The sequence below is a fragment of the Muscardinus avellanarius genome (genome assembly GCF_963383645.1).
Source record: "Muscardinus avellanarius genome assembly, chromosome: 15".
NCBI lineage: Eukaryota > Metazoa > Chordata > Mammalia > Rodentia > Gliridae > Muscardinus > Muscardinus avellanarius.
Window position 1 is genome coordinate 22792625 of NC_137801.1, and position 20355 is coordinate 22812979.

Consider the following 20355-nt stretch of genomic DNA (forward strand, 5'->3'; position numbering starts at 1 on the left):
ATCATAGTATATGCTTAAATGCGAGAGAGAGAGGGAGAGGGAGAGGGAAGAAGAGAAAAGAAAAGCAAGAAAAAGAAAGAAAGGATCCAGTCTACAGAGGGAAGTTGGTGGTTCTTTTTTTTAAAAAAAATTACATATAGAAGTTTTATATGAGTGGCTCAATTCTACTCGCAGGCATATACCCCAAAGAACCGAAAGTCAGTTTTCAAAGACTTGCGCACTGCTGTTCACAGCAACACAAAAGCCCATCAATGGGTGAATGGGTAAGAAAAACTTTGCACAGGCATACCGTGTCTGCTAAAAAGGAAAGGGAGTGTAATTATAAATGATAACAGCAATGACTGTTCAAAACATTTTGCAAAGTAGAAGCCAGACACATAAGGCCACATGTCCTGTGATCAGTTTATTTATTTTTGATACTGGGGATTGAACTCAGGAGTAGTCTACCTCAAAACTACACCCCAAGCCCTATTTTTATCTTGAGACGGTTGATGAGAGTCTCATTGCTTGCTGAGGCTGTTTTCGAACCTGCAACATTCCTCTCTGTCTCCCAAGTACTGAAATTACAGATGTGTGCCACTATGCCTGACTGGTATATTTATAGAAAATATACAGAATGAGTAAATCTGGAAACAGAAAGTAGATTACTAGTTGCTAAAGCCTGGAAGGAGAAGAGAATGGGCAGTGATTTCTTGATGGGTTCAGCATCTGCTTTTGGGGTAATGAAATGTTATGGAACTGGATACTGGGTGTGATTTGACATAGTGATTGCCCTAAATGCTCTTGAAGCAGTACCTTACAAGAGTTAAGTTTATGTTATGTGGCTTTCATTTTAAAAATGTCAGTGGTGGCTGGGCATGGTGGTGCACGCTTATAATCCCCGCACTTGGGAGGTGGAGACAGGAGGATCACGTAGGTTGGAAGCCAGCCGTGCTGGCTTACGAGACCCTGTTTCCAAGTAAAAATATAAAATATAGGTCTGGGAGTGTAGCCCAGAGGTAGAAGGGCTTTCAGGAGCCCCAGTACCACCAAAAGTGCCAGTTTTGTAAAAGCAGTTCCCTTTTTATGATAGCAAAATGGAGTGGATCTTTCAGAGGATGCTGAAACATTTTATTCCAAATAGCATCAGAGCCTAGAATAGACTGAGCACAGATCGCATCTCACCATGATTCCTTTCTTACTCCAAAATCACCTGCCAAAGGCTTGCCAGCAGCCCATGCCACCCACATTGCGAGCTGAAGGTCCCCCTTAGATCAGTGTCCACGTCTTAGATCCCAGCCCCGAGTCCAGGTGTCCCAGAGTGGGGACCAGCCAGGGTTTTCTGGCTGCTACTGCCGAGTTCTATGACAGGGTAGGCTTCTCGGACTCTTTGTCCAATATCTATTGCTATAAGCTGACTTTTCACTTTGCGGGAAAGTGGCCACTGGTTTCCAGAGGAGACAGGCCTGGTGCTGCCCTCTATCCCACACTTGCCAGTCACCCTACTTTGTATTCTCAGTTCACAGGCTGAAGCCAGCTGACATCAAGGTCATTGGGGCCCTGGGCGACTCTCTCACGGTAAGCCGCTCTGATTGAAGGGGTGAGAGGGAAGGTTTTGATGAATGAGAGTGTGCGGGTGGAAAGAGAAGGTTTCACTTCTAGCTTTTTTTTTTTTTTTTTTTTTTTAAGCATTGAATCCAAGTGCATTCTACTTCCGGGCCCTCTGTAATTCAGTGAGACCCTGTTTCAAAATAAATCAAAGGAGTATCCTAAAAGATGCACTATTGAGAAGTCGTGTCGCAGCCTGTTTTGCAGAGCTCTGGGTCCAGCAGGGGTGCTCAGCGGAGGCAGAGCTGTGCACTGAGGCTGAGCAGGGCATGGCACCAGGCTCCCCAGGGGCTCTCCCTCATCTCTGATGAGGCGGGTGTGAATCGGGATACTGTGCCACCTAGACTCCAGGCTCTAGGGTGTGCGCAGGCGTGCTGGCCGGGCTGAGACCTTGGACCCACTGTTAGGCGGGCAGGCGGGGGGGGGGGGGGCAGGGAAAAGCAGGAACCCAACCCTTGTGTCTGTCCCTTTTCAGTCAGCTAATGGGGCTGGGGCCCAGCCTGGGAACATCATGGAAGTCTTGACTGAGTACCGAGGCCTGTCCTGGAGGTGAGTAAGGGCACAGAGGACCCTGAAGACTCCAGAGCCTTCTGAAAAACAATACCTCAGCCAGGTGTGGTGGCACACACTTGTAATCCCAAAATTTGGGAGGCTGAGACAGGAGAATTGTGGTTGGAGGACAGCCTCAGCTACTACTTAGTGAGGGTCTTTGCAATTCAATGAGACCCTTTTTTGAAATAAAGAATAAAGCCGGTGCCGGGCATGGTGGCGCACGCTTGTAATCCCCGGGCTTGGGAGGCAGAGACAGGAGGATGGCGGAGGTTCAAAGCCAGCCACGCGCGTTGGCTTAGGAGACCCTGTTTCCAAATATAAAAAATGTAAAAATAGGTCTGGGAGTGTAGCCCGGAGGTAGAAGGGCTTCCAGGAACCCCAGTACCACCAAAAAAATAATAATAATAAAAAAAAAGAATAAAGCCGGGCGTGGTGGCACATGCTTGTAATCCCCGAGCTTAGGCGGTGAGTACAGGTTCGAAGCCAGCCTCAGCTATTTAGTGAGGCTCTCAGCAACATAGTGAGACACTGTTTTAAATAAAATATAAAACAGGTCTGGGAGTATAGCCTGGAGGTAGAAAAGCCCCTGGGTTCTACCCCCAGTACTATACACACAAAAAAAGAATAAAAATACAGGGTTGGGGGTAGAGCTCAAAGGTAGAATGCCCCTGGGTTCCAGCTGCAGTACTGCAAAAGAAGGAGAAGGAAAAGGAGGAGAGGAAGAGAGGAGGAGGAGGAAGAGGAGGAGGAGGAGGAGGAGGAGGGAATTCCTGAGCCCTAACTGGCACATTCTCCCAGCACATTTTACTTTGTGCTGCCCGGTTCCTGCTTCACCTACGATCTACCTGTTGCCATAAGCTGTGGCGAGTGGGGCTCACACAGTGGGCTGACATGCTGCCGGGGCGCAGTTGGTGCTTCCTCAGCCTGGAATCTGGCAACTCCTTCCCACACCGGCTTTAACCCAAGTGCAGACTGCCTGGCCACCTCCCTCATGTGACTCCGCAGAAACCCAGAATGTCTCCGGAGCCTTTGAGATGTTCCCAGATGTGCTTGGCAAAGAGCAAGGCGCTAGAGAAAAGCAGAGACTTTTCATGCCTGGAAACCTTAAGTGTCTTGATATCCTTGGAATTTTAGCATTCGCTTGGGAGAGGACTTATGGTCTAGAACTCATCTTTTGGAACCCAACCCCCCCTTTCAAGTCTGGGGATGGAACCCAGGAGCATTTGACCTCTGAGCTACAACCCTTGCCCTATTTTTTTATTCTTTATTTTGAAACAGGGTCTCACAAAGTTGCAGAGGGACTCACTAAATAGATGTGGCTGTCGGCAAAGTGCAATTCTCAAGTCTCAGCTTCCCAAATGCTGGGATTACAAGCGTGCGTCACCACGCCCAGCTGAAAAAAATGGCTTTTCAAGCTAAAAGAGAAGAAGGGGGGTGGGGGCGGAAGAGCAACATTTAAAAATAAAAATACCGGGTTTTTTTTTGTTTTTTTTTTTGTTTTAAGCCAGGCCTGGTGGTGCACGCCCATAATCCCTGCCTTTGGGAGGCTGAGACAGGAGGATCACACAGGTTCGAAGTCAGCCTCAGCTACTGAGTGAGGCTCTCAGCAACTTAGTGAGACCCTGTTTCCAAATAAAGTATAAAAATAGGTCTGGGAGTATATCCTGGAGGTAGAAAGCCCCTGGTTCCATCCCCAGTACCACCAAAAAATAAAAAAGGATAAAATAAACACTGTTTTTGCTAGTAAGAGTTCTGTGCAGCAGAACGTCATGGCTAATTAGGATGGGACTGGCCAAAGGAGCAAGGTCTGTTTGGTTACATCTGATGTGTTTCACATCGCTGATATTTTAAAGTTTTATTTTCTTTCTCGGTTCCCACACACAGCGGCGGCGGCGACCAGAACATCAGCACCGTGACCACTCTGCCCAGTGAGTTCCCGCGGCCAGGGCTGGGCGGGCGGGGTGCGCCTGTGTGCTGGAGGCTCCGGTGGAGCCAGCTACGTGCAGCAGGGGGCGCTGCTTCCCCAGCTGCGAGATGGGCTCAGCTTCCCCGGTGGGGTTAAAGCTCTGGAGTTTTTTGTTTTGTTTTGGCTTTTTAAAAAAGATACTGATTTTGTCTGAGGAAGGGAGATAGAGAAGAAAAGAGAGGTTACACAGAATCTTAGTGCAAGTCATTAAAAGATGATTCAAGAAAGAAACAGGGTTGGAATCCCATCTGCTTTGTTGTCCAGAGCCCTGAACAATCCAAGGCACCATCTCCACTCACAGGCACTGCCGTCCTCTGGGTGGTGCGCCCCTTTATGAACCGCTGTGATCGCAGCAACAACAGATGAAGTTACTTGGCTCAGGCAATACAAACACAGACATTGTGAGTCTCACCATTCTCCTTAATTATTTGCCCACAGCTTTATTGGTAAGATTTTTCTTTAAGCCTGGCTACTTGCTCCAAATAGTGTTTTACTAAAAAAAAAAAAAAAAATTGGGGAGGGGGCTGAGGGCGTACTAGGGATTGAACACAGGGGCATTCTACCTCCACGCTATACCCCCAGTACTAAATTTTAATATTAATGTAGTTTAATATATTTTAATTTCTATGTACCCACAGTCTGTATTTTAATTTTTAGTTTTGAAATAAGGTCTTGCTCAGTTGCTGAGGATCTCACGAAGTTGTGGAGGCTGTCCTTGATCCTGCTACCCTCTTGTCTCAGACTTCCAAGTACTGGGATTATCTCATTCAAATTTTTGTTCTTTTTAGTGCAACACACATAATTTTGCTTCATCACCTGGGATACGTGTTAATGCTGAATTCTTTCCTTCTTGAAACCTCTGGCTAATAATTTTTGCCAGAGAGATTTAATTGGTCTCGTTCTCATTAATTTCTCTGGTATATATTCCTCTGTAATATATTTTGAAGAACTAAGAAATTATTTTAATTTTTATATGTGGTATTGGGTATTGAACCCAGAGCCTTGGGCATGCTAGACAAGCCCTCTCCCACTGAGACACACACACACACACACACACACAAACGCGCGCGCACACCCGCTCCCCTGCCTTTTAAAGTTATTTGAGACAGGGTTTTGTAAGATACCCAGGCTGGCCTAGAACTTGCCATCCTCCTGCCCCAGACTCCAGTAGCTGGGATTACAGACATGCACCACACTGTAAGTCACCAAGGCTTGGACTTTATACTTGTTATCTGTTTGGGTTATTGGCAGATTGTGTTGAATTTAAGTAGGAACTGCTCTGTGCCACGAGAACTCCCCATCCTTTCCATTTCTAGCCTATACACAAGAGTATAAATAAGCTTCCTGATTGATAGGAGATGGTCCAGGACGCTTCTGTGAGTATGATTAGCCTGGGTGTGAGCTGCTTAGCATATACGACAGTTTGCTGGGCTCTCATTCCTAAGACATTATTGTGGACAACTGGAAATCATCTAGCTTAAAGTTTTCATGAAAGTGCTTTACAAAGGACTGAGGCCACGTCGCCCCTCAGGTGGACTCCCCCAGTACCCTTAGCCAGTCTCTTTGCTAGAGAGTTAAAGACAATTTGATGACAGAGGCTACAGAATCCAGGGGGAAATAACTAGATGGAAATGTGATCAAAGCTTATGAGTATGTAAAGTCAGAACGAACCTCTGCCCGATGCCGTTCAATTCAGCCCAACAGACACTCCGGGGCTGGGTGCTTGGGAAGCAGGAGGACAGTGTCCTGACGACTTCACTCAAGTGTCTTTGGGGACGTGCCCCCCTAAAGGCAGGCACATGAACTGATGGTCACAGCCATGCACGGAGCTTAGGGGAAGTAAATAAGAAGGCTGCTGACTCTTGTCTTCTGGAAAGACACTTCAAGAACTAGGTTTCCATGCCGGGCGTGGTGGCGCACGCTTGTAATCCCCGCGCTTGGGAGGGAGAGACAGGAGGATCGTGCAGGTTTGAAGCCAGGCGCATGTGCTGGCTTAGGAGACCCTGTTTCCAAATAGAAAAATGTAAAAATAGGTCTGGGAGTGTAGCCCAGAGGTAGAAGGGCTTCCAGGAACCCCAGTACCAGCAAAAAAAAAAAAAAAAAAAAAAAAAAACTAGGTTTCCCCAGGTAAGGAGAGGGGATGGAATGTTCCTGGCAGAGACCACTGCATGGACTGGTCTGTTCTTGCCCCTATCCAGGGGGTATTGACATTCTATGACATTGCTGCCAAATAGCTGCGGAGCCTCTGCTGGATTCCTCCAGTAATGGGGGACCCGCCACTTCCCACAAACCATTAGACTTTCAGGCAGCTCTGATGATTTCCCAGTTTCTCTGTGGAAGCCACAGGTCTGAGGAGGTAAGAAATTATTGGAATTTGTGTGTAGGTATGTGGTACTGAGGACTGAACCCAGGGCATGTTAGACAAGCACTCTACCATGGGTCACACACTCACTGGATGAGTCTTAGCCACCTGTGTTGGGTAGACCCCGCGGCAGGGCTTGGCTCTAGAGAACATGCAGGGCGTGAGGCCCTAATGTCTTGGCTGCCCCAGGCCGTCCTTTCCCACCTCCTAGTGGAGTGTGGTACAGGGAAAGTGCTGTGTCAGAGCTGAGACACCAGGCTTCTAGCCCAGGCTTCCGTTCTCATTGGTATATGACTTTGAACAACTCCTCCAGCCTCTCTGAACTTCGCTTTAATCCTAGTTCAGTCCAGGAACATTTACTGAGCAATATATGAGGTTCTGGGGTATATATATGGACCCTGCTCTGAGGAGTTCTCAGCCAAGGTAAAGAGATGGGGAGGTGAAAAGTCAAGTGTAGACCCAGCATGGGAAAGGCATAAACTACTGAAACACACTCAATAATAAGTAGGAAATCTGAATTGATTGATAACGATGAAATGAAATTAGTAATTCAACACCTTCCCCAGAGATTCGCTTCTCTGGTTTCACTAGTAAATTCGATCAAACATTAGTAGCAATTACCAATTCTCTACAAACTCCACCTCCAAATGGGAGAGAACGCTTCCCAACTCATTCTATGAATCTTTTCTCGATAATAAGACAAAATTTTCACAAAGAAAGAAAACTACAGACAAATCTCTCTCAGGAAAACAGACACAAAAATCCCCCCAAAAATACTGGCAAACCCAATTCAGGAACATATGATGGCATTATACCCTCAAATCAAGTGGGATTTAGCCCAGAAATATAAGGTTTTAAAGACATCAAAATCAATTAATGTAATAAATGTTGGCATAGCTGGTTTTGGGGAAAAGGTGTGGCAGTTCCTCAAAAGGTTAAGAGGAGTTTTTAGTTGAGTACGGTGACACGCATCTGTAATCCCAGTGCTTGGGGGGCCGAGACAGAAGGATGGATGCTTGAGACCTGCCTTAGCAACCTAATGAGACCCTCACCAGCTTAATGAGACCCTGTTTCAAAATCATAAATGAATATAACCTGGAGGTAGAATGCCCCTGGGTTCCATCCCTAGTATATAAAAAAAGAAGAGTACCATATGATCCAACAATTCCAAGAGAAAGCCACACAAAAATTTGTACAAAGATATTTATAGCAGCATTATTCACAATATCCCAAAATGGAAATGACCCCAATGTCCATCAACTGAAGAGTGAATTTTTAAAATGCGGCATATCTATACAGTGGAATATTACTCAGCATTAAAAAGGAATGGAGTACTCATTGTAGTCTATACTATGTGTGAATGTTGTAACCATTATGCTAGCGAAAGATACCAGCTACAGAAGACATATCATAGATAGATGACTTCATTTATATGAAATATTTAAAGTAGGCAAATCTTTAGAGGCAGAAAATAAATAAGTTGTTGCCAGGAGTTGGAGGAAATGGGGACTGACTGTTGATGGGCACAGTGTGCTTTTGGGGAATGTGGCAGACTGGCTTAGCCGAGCATTAAATATGAGCACTGAGTTTTGGATCGAGTTTCTCAGAAAGGTGGGCAAAGGTTTTTGTTGCAGTTCTGCAGCCACCTATCTGCAGTGATTTTTTCCCTTTTTATGAAATAAACTCCTTTACGTTCCTGTTCACAACGCTAAAAGTGGAGATTCCTCTCCAGGAAAAAATCTGACATGGACAAATGCCTCTTGTGCAATTGACACTTTATTACAAGAACCCAGGAAAATTTATATCCTTCTCCAGTGAGATTAATAGTAAAAAAAAAAAAAAAAAGAAGAAGAAGGTCACTACAAAACAATAGTGAAGGACATGTAAACAAAAAGACACTAGTCCGGCATTCATAATTAGCTCTGGATCTTGTGACCAAATCCAGCCCCCTGCCCTTGAGCCCCCTGCCCTTGCAGACAGGCGGCTCCAAAGGGCAAATTCCAGAAGGTACAGGCACATCTAGGGCTTGGAGAATTCTGCCTCTCATGGAATCTCCTTTAACTCTTTTCAGAACTTTCCATTCCTAGGGATTAGTCCATATGGCTGGCATGGGGAGATATGGCGATCTAAGGGGCTGCGATGGAGGTCTCCTGGGTTTTGTCTGCATTGCCATCCAAAGTCTGAAAGCTTAAAGAAGCTCTCACAACACAGTTTAGTAGATAAACACCAAAAGTAACATGAAGTTTTTAAATTTAGTTGTCAGATGTACTTCTCTAGCTGCTGAGCACTTTTCTTCAAATGACAGGCTTATTAGAAGCCTATTCCTCTTTTAATAATCCATTTTCCTATCACAAACCCTCTGCAACTTCCTTTTTTTTCCTGATTACCCTGATTCTCTTTCGCATTTGGGACAATCTTAGGATAAGCTCTTCTTCATACAAAAATGCTTTCTTATTCTCACCATATTTCCTTTCTTTCACACTTACACATTTATTGTATCTGTTTTTTGTTCTGACATATTCATTTCTTAACCACGTGGCACCTCCCTGTCTCAGGCAGCGCACATACTGGGTGTAAAGGTCAAGAATCTTCCTAGCCTTCGGCTCTATTGTATTGGGCAGTATTGACTGCTCATCAACTAGGCTGCTTTGAAATCACACACAAAGTTTATCTTCTCTGTATCTAGGTCGGATCACAAGGAGAGGGGGTAAACAGAGGCACCAGTTGCCTCCCTTGCAAGTTTTTAGGGCTAATGATTTCAGCTGACTCTTAAGGCTTTTACTATAGGTTAATGATTAGAATGAAGGTCAGATATAGAGAGGAATTCTGCGTTTGTAATTGCAGTAGCTGGATGCTTCCACAGCATCTGAATTCTGACTAGATTTTATTACCAGTTGAGCAAAGCCGAGGGCGTTTAGAGGCTTAGACAAATTACTAGAAAATTTATTTTTCACGGACTCAGTTTCTCTCACAGGTCTGATCTCACATCACTGGAGCAATTCGTGTGGAAAGTTAAAAGAATCATTACCAAAAGAATAATAGTTATGAAAGAATATCTAAGGGTAGGGGAATACTTTGGCCAGAGACAACACTTTCCCTCAGGGCTCTGCTTTCTTTAAGCTTAGCCAATTTCTTGCGTGGGAATATCTTCACGCAGATGCCGAGGAAAAGGAAGTAGAGGTGGCAGGGGAAGGTGAAAATTTTTGAAATTGAGTGTGGTAATATTTACATAACTATATGAATATACTAAATAAAAGCTATCAAATGTATTTTTTTTTTTTTGCAGGTCTGAGGATGGGACCCAGGGGCATTGGACTGCTGAGCTACACCCCCTGCCCTATTTTTTATTCTTTATTTTTGAAACAGCGTCTCACTGAGTTGCAGAGGGCTTCACTAAGTAGCTGGGCTGTCTGCGAACCACGATCCTCCAGTCCCAGCCTCCCAAATTCTGGGATTACAAGCATGTGCCACCACGCCTGGTCAAATGTGTTCTTTTAAATTGGTGGGTTTAGCTGGGAGTGGTGGCGCAAGCTTGTAATCCCCGTTCTTGGGAGGCGGAGACAGGAGGATCTCACAGGTTCGAAACCAGCCGGGCTGGCTTAAGAGACCCTGTTTCCAAATACAAATATAAAATAGGTCTGGGAGTGTAGCCCAGGGGTAGAAGGGCATCCAGGAACCCCAGTACCACAATAAAATAAATAAATAAATAAGTAAATAAATAAATAAATTGGTGGGTTTATGGTATACATTATATCTCAGTACATCTTAATATATTTTGAAAGAATCAAAAAATGCATAAGAAAAGCAGGTAACCCAGATTCACATTTATTCAACAATAATGTATTAAGCACCTACTGTGTGCTGCCCGTGTGATTAAGGATCATTTTGTTTTCGTGCCGAGTGACCAGTATGTTGAGTGCAAGGGCTGTGGGGTGGGGACTCTGCCTTGTCCTGGTGACTGGGGTTCTCATCAAAGGAATGTGAAGATTGCTTTGGGATAATTCCTAAACATGTCTCTCTCTTATATTTTTAGACATCCTGCGGGAATTCAACCCTTCCCTCCAGGGCTTCGCCGTCGGCACTGGGGGACCTCAAACTCCTGGGGCTTTCTTAAACCTGGCCATGACAGGAGAAGCATCAGAGTGAGTCGGCACCCCGGGGTGGCAGCAAATGGTTCTGAGTCTGTCGATGGCTGCAGGTCTGGGAAGGGGTCTGAGGGTAGGAGGCTGGACTGGCCTCTCTTGGGGGTGTCCCTTGCTGTTGAGCCCAGAAAGCTGCTAGTGTGCCCATAACCCTACCCCAGGAACTTGTCACAATTTATTCTGATGCCTGGCATATGCTCTGAGCAGATCTCCTGGCCTCGTCTATAAATCTCACAGCCACACAAAATAGTCGCTGTCAGAGGACTCACACAGGACACCAGCTGCTACCCTGTTCCTGCTCCGTTTTGGAGTCTGTCCCTCCCTGTGACATTCTTTTAGAGCTCCCTCCCAGCCCTCTCTCTGGCCTTTCCTCATGGGTGCAGGGGTCCTGCTGAGCTGTGGGTGGTATCCACATTGGCTCAGGACTGCTGAGCTGTGCGTGGTGTCTACACTGGCTCAGGACAGCGGGCCCAGCAGTGATGTGGCAGGGCTCAGCTGGGGAAACTGCTAGGGGACAGAGGTCACACATGCAAGTCTCAAGAGGAAGCGGGTTAGCTTTCCTGTGCCCTGAGCCGCCACTGCCGACTGAGTGCTTCTTGGGGTTTACTGCCTGGTTAGAAAACACGGAAACGCAACTCCCAATTGAGGAAAAAGAAATGGATGGATCCTTTCTATTTAATGCTATTTTTCTCCTAGAGAAATCACCAGCCTCACTTTCCATGCAGTTCCCAGGATTCCTATGGTTTGGCTCCTAGACTCCCCAATGAGCTCCCAGCTCTCAGCCGCATCCCGAGGCTACAGGCCAACTAAGTAGCTTCCCCATTTCTCCCCGATAGGAAAATTGATCACACAAAGCCCAACAGGTTTTGCAATGGATTCTGGGTGTCTGTTTCCCTTTGGTGGGGTAAAGGTTACTGACACACAGGTTTAGATTTCTGACTTGCTTTAGTATCACTGTAACTTTACTCTTTCCAAGCGCCTGGCAGCTAGTCATATCAGAGTGGAGGCAGCTCAAGCATGCTATGTCAGGGCGGCATCCAAGAAGGGAGCCTCTGAGTCGGGAGCGTAGAAGTAACCAAAATGAGCGTGAATCACTTGGCCCTGGGTCTGGCCTTGCTTTTCCCGAGGCCTTGGGGCTTCTCCATGTGAGCAGTCAAGCCATCATGGGTGGTAGAAAGTGGGGGATTGTTATTCCCTTATTTCTGTTGGCACTAAGTACACAAAGGAGGCTACATGGCCTGGCCAGATGCGTCATGGTGACCACATGGTCTGGCCTTGCGTCTGCAGGCACATCAAGCCTGATGACAGCCCTCACACACGTACCACAGTGCACCATGCACAAAGTGCCTCCATGGTCCTCACCCCTGTCCTGTACAGTGCCTCTGAGATGGACAGAGCAGAGGGCGGGAGTCCCATGTTGAATTCATGATAAAATTGAGGCTCAGAGAGGTCCAGGAACCACCCCCAACTCTGGCCCCAGACAGAGCAGCTGCCCTGTTCACTTCAGATTTCCAGTCAGGGAGTTGAGGCTCCACCAGGTTAAGTGACTCACTCAAAGTCCCCTCCTAGGTTATCTGATACCTAGTGTACTGTGATCAAGATCAGGCCCACTGGGCTCGTCATCAAGTGGAGAAAAGGAGGAAAATTAATGTTTCCTGATAGGCACCGAGCCAGGGACTTTATTGATGGTGATAGTGGTGGTGAAATAGAAGTAATTCAATGGACGCTCACCATGTGTCAGGCACTGCTCTCAGTTCTTTATATGACACCCTCATTTAACTCTTCCAACAACTCTGTGAAGAAGGCATGCTTACCGTCCTCATTTTACAATAGAGACAAATTAAGTGAGGGTTTGTAAGGTAAAGTCTTCGCCAAGGTCTCAGAGTTGGACAGTGGTGACAGCAGAATTCAAGTCCCTGCTATCTGGCACCAACAGTGGCTTACTCCAGGGGGCTACTTTGTTGATTTTATTTGCTAGCTCCCAGATGACCCTCTAAAACAGGTTGGTTTGCCTCCATTTTGCATTCTTTTTAAATTGATAATTTTTTTTTTTACTTTTATTGGTGCATTGCAATTCCGCATAACAGCAAGGTTCGAAGTGCTAGAAACGTTCCAGGCACACAGCACTTGGTGCGCTCCCCTCCGATCCACCTGCTCTCCCCTCCCCCACCATGCAGTTAGTGAGCTTTCTGGTGATACCTTCCTGTACAGACACAGCCTTGTTTGAACTGTTCTCTTCCTCTAGCCTTGCTTGCACCGCCCACCTCCCTCCCCTAGCCCCCTTTCTGCTATTCTACTGGTCTCTGTCCTCATTTATCTAAAGTCCCTTTTCTCTCTGACTTCTACATATGAGAGAAAACCTTAGGCCCCTTGACTTCCTGAGACTGGCTGACCTCACTTGGCATAATATTCTCTAGTTCCATCCATTTTCCTGTAGATGATATAACCTCCAATTCTAGGTACTTGGCCGGGCATGGTGGCACATGCCTGTAATCTCTGTGCTTGGGAGGTGGAGACAGGAGGATCGTGCAGGTTCGAAGCCAGCCAGCCGCGCTGGCTTAAGAGACTCTGTTTCCAAATAAAAATATAAAAATAGGTCTGGGAGTGTAGCCCAGAGGTAGAAGAGTTTCCAGAAACCCTAGTACCACCAAAAAAAAAAAAAAAAAATTCAAATTACTTTTCCCCAGTTACCACGAGGCAACAAAGTGTTTAAGGCAGGTATGCCCCCCACCATGTCACCTTGAGAGCGAGGGGATTGCGGTGGGCACACGCTGGAGCGACCATGACGGGAAATCTCCGCTGGCTTGGAGAGAGAAAGAGAAGTAGATTATCAAACACTGCCACCACCAAAGAGTAACACCGAGAGTCATCCCCTCAAATGTGTAGCGCTCTGCCCTCCCCAGCACTCCTCCACCCTGCAGGCTGCCCCCCCGCCCCGCAATCCTCTTCCATTGCATGTCTGATTTCTGATCTCTCTGCTAAGTTCCCCTCCCAGCCCCTGTCCTCACCTGTTTCCTCTTCTCTGTGCCCGCAGGGGGTTAGCAGCCCAGGCCTGGAACCTGGTGGAACGGATGAAGACTGACTCGGTGAGAGTGGGGGGTCTCCCCAGAATAGGAAGTGGGCCCGAGAGACCCAGGGCCACAGAGGAGGCTAGCGATGGGGTGAGAGCTGGGCTGGGTTTCTAACAGGCATGTTAGAAAGGCCTGACGCTCTTCTTCACTGAAAAGGGGGTTCCCATTCACTTGATTAGTACATCAGCCAGCCAGGGATTCAAATTAAACTAGTTGGGTATCGGGCTGGAAATATGCCAGGGAATGTAATACAGTCCTACCTTCATATTGCTTAGGAGGAGAGATCAAGGGGATGAATATAAATGATAAAAGTTGACATGTAAGGAGCGCTGTGTGTAAGGTGGAGTAGGGGTGCAGAAGAAGGGATGGGCCCTCTGCTTGGGAGGCCAGAGAAGGGCATGGAGATGGTAACGCTGGGCTCGGAAAGACCAGCGTTAGGTTATCTACCCGTCAAACCAAAGCAGGTTCATAGTGCAGACTTTGTTTTGGAGCTGTTCCCAGGTGGATGAAGAGGGGGGATTGGGATTTGTTGTTTTGCATAAAATTAAATGTACTCTAAAGTCTATTATCAGGAAATTTCAGAATATTTCTATCCTTAATGTCAAACTTTTCTGGCTTTTTTTCTTCTCCATCTTTCTTCCCCCACCTGTTTTGGAAACAGATCAGAGAAGCAAAACTGTAAGCCAGGGACAACCTAAGAGGCTGTGAGAGCCACAAGCCCTCGGGCCACCACTTATGAAAAGTGTATGGCTGCCCCCTTCCTCCCAGCCCCGTGACTTCTGATACTTCCCTGGGTATCAGAGAAGGATTCCTCTTGAAGGAGGCAGATTCCAAAGGTGGAGAGATCTTCTCGGAGCAAGTGCTTGGCAGCCACTCGTTGTTCTGACCAGCTCTGTAGCTGACTTCTTCAGGGCAGCTTCGACTCATGAAGGATCTGAGTGGTCCCTCTTGATGGAAGACATTCCAGATTTCTAGAGCATCCCAAAACAAAACGTCCTTCCCCAGGGCCAGTCCCAGCTTTTCCACGCGCGTGCACACACACACACACCTTTGCCATGCTAAAGATGAAGAAAGCTCTGAGAGCATCCTCATCCACCAGGACAGTCTGCTACATGTATGAAAGTCCAGTGACTTCATTTAAAATATGCATACCAATATTTAGCACCGATGATCTCAGGACCCTAAACGACAGAACTAAAATTGTGAATGTCTACTGAATTATCTGGCTGGGAGGACCCAGCTCTTTCAGTGTTCAGGACTGTGTTTTCCCTGACTTGACTCTGGGATGGGTGCTGATGTGTTTGTTTCCTGTCCATTTCAGAGGATACGTTTCCAGGAGGACTGGAAGATAATCACTGTGTTTATTGGAGGCAACGATCTCTGTAATTCCTGCAATGATCCGGTAGGTCACATGCCCTTTGCTCAATACCCTTCCTCAAGGAGGATTTCCATGGGTGCTCACTGGCTCCCAGACCAGGGTGGCTGGGTCGGGACTTGGCTTGAGGTTTGGCTTGGATCCAGCCTGAGATTCACCCTGAGACCCAGAGGGCGTTCACCTCTAGGAAGAGATGCATCAGGGCAAGCAGGGTTGGTCATAAGACTGATTCTGATGAAGTGTCCTAACACAGGGACCTGATCATATCTTTCTGGAAGCCAAGATAACATTATGATGATCTAGAAAAGTCTTGCCTATCTTCATAGATCTTCTCAGTCAGCTCCTTCTCTGGCACTCACCAGCCTGACCATGCCCCGCTTCTGTTCTGCCACTTTGGTAGAGAAAACTGATTTCCTATGAGGCCATTTAGCAAGGTTCAGAGCCACATCATTCAGGGCTGATGGGGAACCCAAGTTTCCCCAGTTTGGGTTTCCCAGGGAAACTCAAGTGCTGCTGCACCTTTTCCCGGAATCCCAGTGTCTCTGAGCAGAGAAACTCTCAGGACCACTGAGTCTCTTGCCCACACACACATGCCTGTGCTGGGTACTGTTCTGGGAGCTGAGCGGTAGCAAATGAAACACAGGCTCTGCCCTCCCCTCTGTCTCCTCACCAGAGGAGAGACAGGCTACTCATCATAACAAGGTAAGACATCACTGTACAGCTCTGTTGGTATACACAGACGAGAGTCTAAAATCAGAATTGCTCAGGGAACTTGGTGTGTGCATGGGGTTGGGTGATCAGAGCACAGCACCAGAGACACACCCCCCCCAGCTAGGGATTGAAGATGGGTGTTCTGGACAGGCAGAAAGGGGACCAGCAGAGTGAGGTGAGGGGTGGTGATCTTGCAGTAGGCTCTGAGCTGCCCAGAGGGATGACCCTGTTCCCTGGCCTCCTACAGTCCATCTTCCTGGACCAAAGTCACCTAGGGGCAGAGGCTTTCAAGCTGTGATGTGAAAGACACATGGGGACCTGAGGCAGAGGAGGGGCTGGGACTACAGGCTCCTTCCAGAACCCCCTAAGAGACAAGGCTTGATCTGTTTCATAGAGCAAGACTCTTGGTTAGAATTCAGTGAAGGAAAGAGTTCCAGTGCTTTTAAACATTTAGAAACACAAATATTGAGATCAGAAGAGATAAGAGTAAAAGTGTATTAATGCTTGGGGTGGAAGGAGGGTTCACAAGACCTTCTTCTCCTGAAATTTCTTTACAACACTTTAGTAGGATACAGCATCCCAGACATATGAGACCCAAAGAAGACGAGATAGAGGCATGGGACCAGAGCCCGGTCAGGTTGTAGGCAATCTCAGAAGCCATCTTTCAACACCATCATCTTAAATGGTATTGGAGAGAGACATGCCTTAGCTAAGGCTCTGCGTCCAGTTCATAAGAAGTAGATTTCCCTGAGGTCACGGCCACAAACCTGAGGACTATGGGGTTGAGGTGGAGGCCGGGGCCCCAAAGACAATCCCTCTATTTCAATATTGCCCACTCTGAACTACAGGAAGAGGAGGAGCCAAGAGAGAAAACAGCCCTGGTCTGTAAGAAGATGATGTGGGGGGATGGGGCTTAGATGACGCCTTCTCTTCCTGCAGGACCACTTCTCTCCCCAGAACTTCACAGCCAACATCAGGTTGGCCCTGGACCTCCTCCACTCTGAGGTACGGCGATGGGGCTGTGCGGCCCCTGAGCAGCTCCACCTGGGCCTCAGACCTCACCTGAGGCCCTCTGCTTCCTGCTGAGGTCCCCTGGCAGGTCCCTAGGTCTCACCCCAGCAGCCTGAGTGCAAGGGTATCACAGAGAGGGGAGAGGGAGGGAGAAGGGAAAGAGGAAGGAAGTAGTTGGAGCCAGACAGGAAGCCCTGGCTCTGAATTTCAGCAGGATGTGCCAGGCCAGGCCACAGAAGAGCCTGGTGTGGCCCCGCCACCTTCTTGGCCACTGTCTGTTCTCCACAGGTTCCTCGGGCATTTGTGAACATGGTGACGACATTTGAGATCATCAAACTGAGGGAGATGTCCAAGGAGACCAGAATCAGCTGCCCGCAGGATATCCTCAGGTCAGACAGAAACTTATGTCCCTGTTCTGGAAAGGGCTGTGGACTCTTAGCAGATTCATTAGAAAATCCCCAGGGCTGGGTGTGAGGAGTGCTAAGACCACCTTGTTTTTTAACCTGAAAAGTCTCATGGGGGGACATCCCAGGATGCTCTGACCCCAGCAAAATCCTCAGCTACCTTCCTCAGGGTGTGCTCTGGAACCCAGCCCTACATCTGTTGCCATGGTAGCCACACAGCACCTGCTATCCTCCAGCGAGTGAGGAGCAAGACAAGGAGTGGCGTCAGGCTGTGTGGGCAAAGCTCAGGGAACACTCAGGGTATGGTTAAGACCCATTCCGGCCGGGTGTGGTATAGTACACCTGTAATCTCACACTTGGGATGCTGAGTCAGGAGAATCACAGTTTGAATACAGCCTCAACAATGTAACAAGACTTTGAGTGATTTAATGGGATCCTGTTTCAAAAACAAAACTAAATAAAAAGGACTGGGGATGTGGCTCGGAGGTAGAATGCCCTGTGTTTAATCCCCAGTACTATTCACACATGCGCGCGCGCGCGCGCACACACACACACACACACACACACACACACACACACACACACTTCATGGTGTATTCAGAGTGCCCCCACCCCTCCTTGAGGCCTGTCTTCAGGACAGATAGTGCCTCGCTGGTGTGTATGCTCCAGGCTGGACTTTCACAAATACAAGCTACTGTCACTTGCTAATGGAGGAGATAGCCAACTCAGACTCAGCAGAGTCCAGAGGTAGCATCTTCCCCAGAGAACAGAAGCCCTGGTCCTAGGATGCCTCTAAGAGGCCGTCTTCACCCCTCAGCCTCCAGAGCCAAACAGCTATGGCTCCCCTTCTAGTGTTGCACTTCAGAAGTACAATGCCCTGCCGGGCGTGGTGGCTCACGTTTGTAATCCCAGCATTTGGGAGGCTGAGACAGGAGAATGATGGTTGGTGGACAGCCTCAGCTACTTAGTGAGGCCCTCTGCAACTCAGTGAGACCTGTTTCAAAAAATAAATAATGAAAAATAGGGTAAAGGAGTGTGGCTTGGAGGTAGAATGCCCTGAGTTCAAGTTCAATCCCCAGTACTGCAAGAAGAAGAAGAAGGAGGAGAGGAAGGAGGAGAGGGAGGAGGAAGAGGAGGAGGAGGAGGAGGAAGAGGAGGAGGAGGAGGAGGTGGAGGAGGAGGAGGAGGAGGAGGAGGAGGAATAATAATACAATGCTCTTCTCACTGAAGCCCTACCATTTCCCACAGTGTTTCTGCTTGCAAGTCCTCTGGACCATTTACATAGGTCACAGTGGCTCTGCAAACACCGTCCCCCAAGCTCTGTATCTCTGTACAAGCCACCACCCTGTCCCTGAGCACATTACGTGGTAATTATCTATTAATTACTTCGTGGTAATTATTCCCCATCACCCGGGCACTGAGTCACCACTTGACAGCAAGGGAGCTCGGCGGCCACTTGCTGAATGGCTGAATGCATCATTCATGAGAGACAGCCTTGTTCTTGGAAATTAAGGGGCAGGTTGGCTGAGCCCCTGAAGATCCGTGCCAGGCCTCACCTGGGGCGGTCTGCTATGCCCAGGTGCCCTGGAGAAGGCATCGGCACTGTGAGCAGAGACAGGTGGCCGCTGAGTGACACACGCTATTGACGCCCTGGTTCCACGTGAGCTCTTTTCAACTGCTGGCTGATCGGCTGGCTTCTGCCCTCCCCAGTCACCAGGCCACATGTGTTCAGTGTATTTTATTTATTCTACTCAGAGCAGCTCTCCCAAAAGTCTGCTGTTACCCATCACTGCTGGCCTTTTTAGACTTAAACTCAAGGTTCAGGTGGTCATTTTCCAGGTCTATTTGAAGATCTGAAATAGTGAAGGCACTGAACTTCAGAGTCGGATGGATACGGGGTCCCCTGTCCTGCAGCCCTCCGGTTCTCTGTCCTCCCTTCCTAGCTGTGTTCTGACTCAGTGGCTGAGCTTTGCTGGGTGCTGGTCTGTTCTGAGCCACCTGACCTCTTATCATCTCGTTCCCCTGTACCAAAAACTCAGATTTGCCAAGTGGCTCACCAGGGTGGAGCTGCAGACTGGACAGAAACAGTTTAATACAGCAATTAAGAACTCCAGCTCAGAGCAAGAGAGACTTGAGTTCACTCAAGTACCTGCTGCCACATTCAGCCTTTATATGGCTGTGTGCCTTTGAGAAGGTTACTTAACTACTCCAGGCTTCTGTTTTCTCTTCTATAAAGGGGGGGATAATGATATTTCCACTTCTGGAATAGTGGTGAGGATTAAATAAAGCTCTCATCATGCTGCTTGACTCAATTACCACACAATGTACTTCGGCGATAACTGCTGCTGTGATTGCAATTCTCATCCAGGAGGAGGAGGCCTCTGCAGCACTCCCCTCAGACAGCCCTAAGGTGCTCAGCTCCACAAATGTCACTCCTACAGTGTCAGGACTGTTTCATTTTCAAAAACAAATCCGGCTCAGGGACACTCATTTCAGCTTCATTGGGCCCATTCAACAGGTTGGCCAACCTGAGTATTGAGCCAACATTTGCACATCATTTATTCAGTTGGTGATCATGGTGGGGCATCTTCTCGGTTTTGTTGCAGGTCTGTGTGTCCCTGTGTCATAATGTTAGATGATAACTCAAATGCACTCAACTCCCTCATCGAATTGAACAGGAACTATCAGGTGAGCCAAGAAGGGGTCCTCCAGTCGGACAGAGCTGCCCTGGGATTGGATTGCTGCTTTCAGAGGATGAACAGATGCTAGGTCATTTGACCAGACTGGGTGGGCGATGACCACTGACCAGCATGCTGGTATAAAGATGCCCAGGGGCTACAGGGGCTTTGGTTCCGCTTATTTGGATGAAGCTATGGAACCAAACCATAGGATGTGCTTCACTGAATCCCAATTACTGGTCTTTACGTGAAAACAAATGTGTTTAGTTGTCATGACAAGTGTGTATCATGGAGAGAAGTCTCAGTGTGGGTCTTTCTAGATCCAAACCCCAACTCTCTGAGTTGCTGACTCCTGGGTAGGAAGCAGATGCTCCAACACCCCCTTCCTGAAGGGCCTTACAGATCTGAAAATGACATGCATTTCCCCATCTTCGCCTCCCTGGGGAGGTGTTCCTGTGGAGTGCCAGAGAAGGGTCCTCAGATGGCCAAGATCTTG

General features: G+C 47.8%; 1 protein-coding gene across 1 annotated transcript in view; it reads left to right on the forward strand.

Annotated features, from left to right (window-relative positions):
• Window positions 1–20355, forward strand: part of LOC308273937 (phospholipase B1, membrane-associated-like) — a gene marked incomplete at both ends in the record, with an annotated part of 150002 nt that overhangs the window by 71122 nt on the left and 58525 nt on the right. Inside the window, 9 exons of the mRNA XM_080711344.1 lie at window positions 1499–1557; window positions 2063–2136; window positions 4024–4067; window positions 10501–10609; window positions 13644–13695; window positions 15002–15082; window positions 16706–16771; window positions 17066–17166; window positions 19788–19869. Coding sequence (XP_080567470.1) covers window positions 1499–1557; window positions 2063–2136; window positions 4024–4067; window positions 10501–10609; window positions 13644–13695; window positions 15002–15082; window positions 16706–16771; window positions 17066–17166; window positions 19788–19869 — 668 coding nt within the window. The remainder of the gene's footprint in view (window positions 1–1498; window positions 1558–2062; window positions 2137–4023; window positions 4068–10500; window positions 10610–13643; window positions 13696–15001; window positions 15083–16705; window positions 16772–17065; window positions 17167–19787; window positions 19870–20355) is intronic.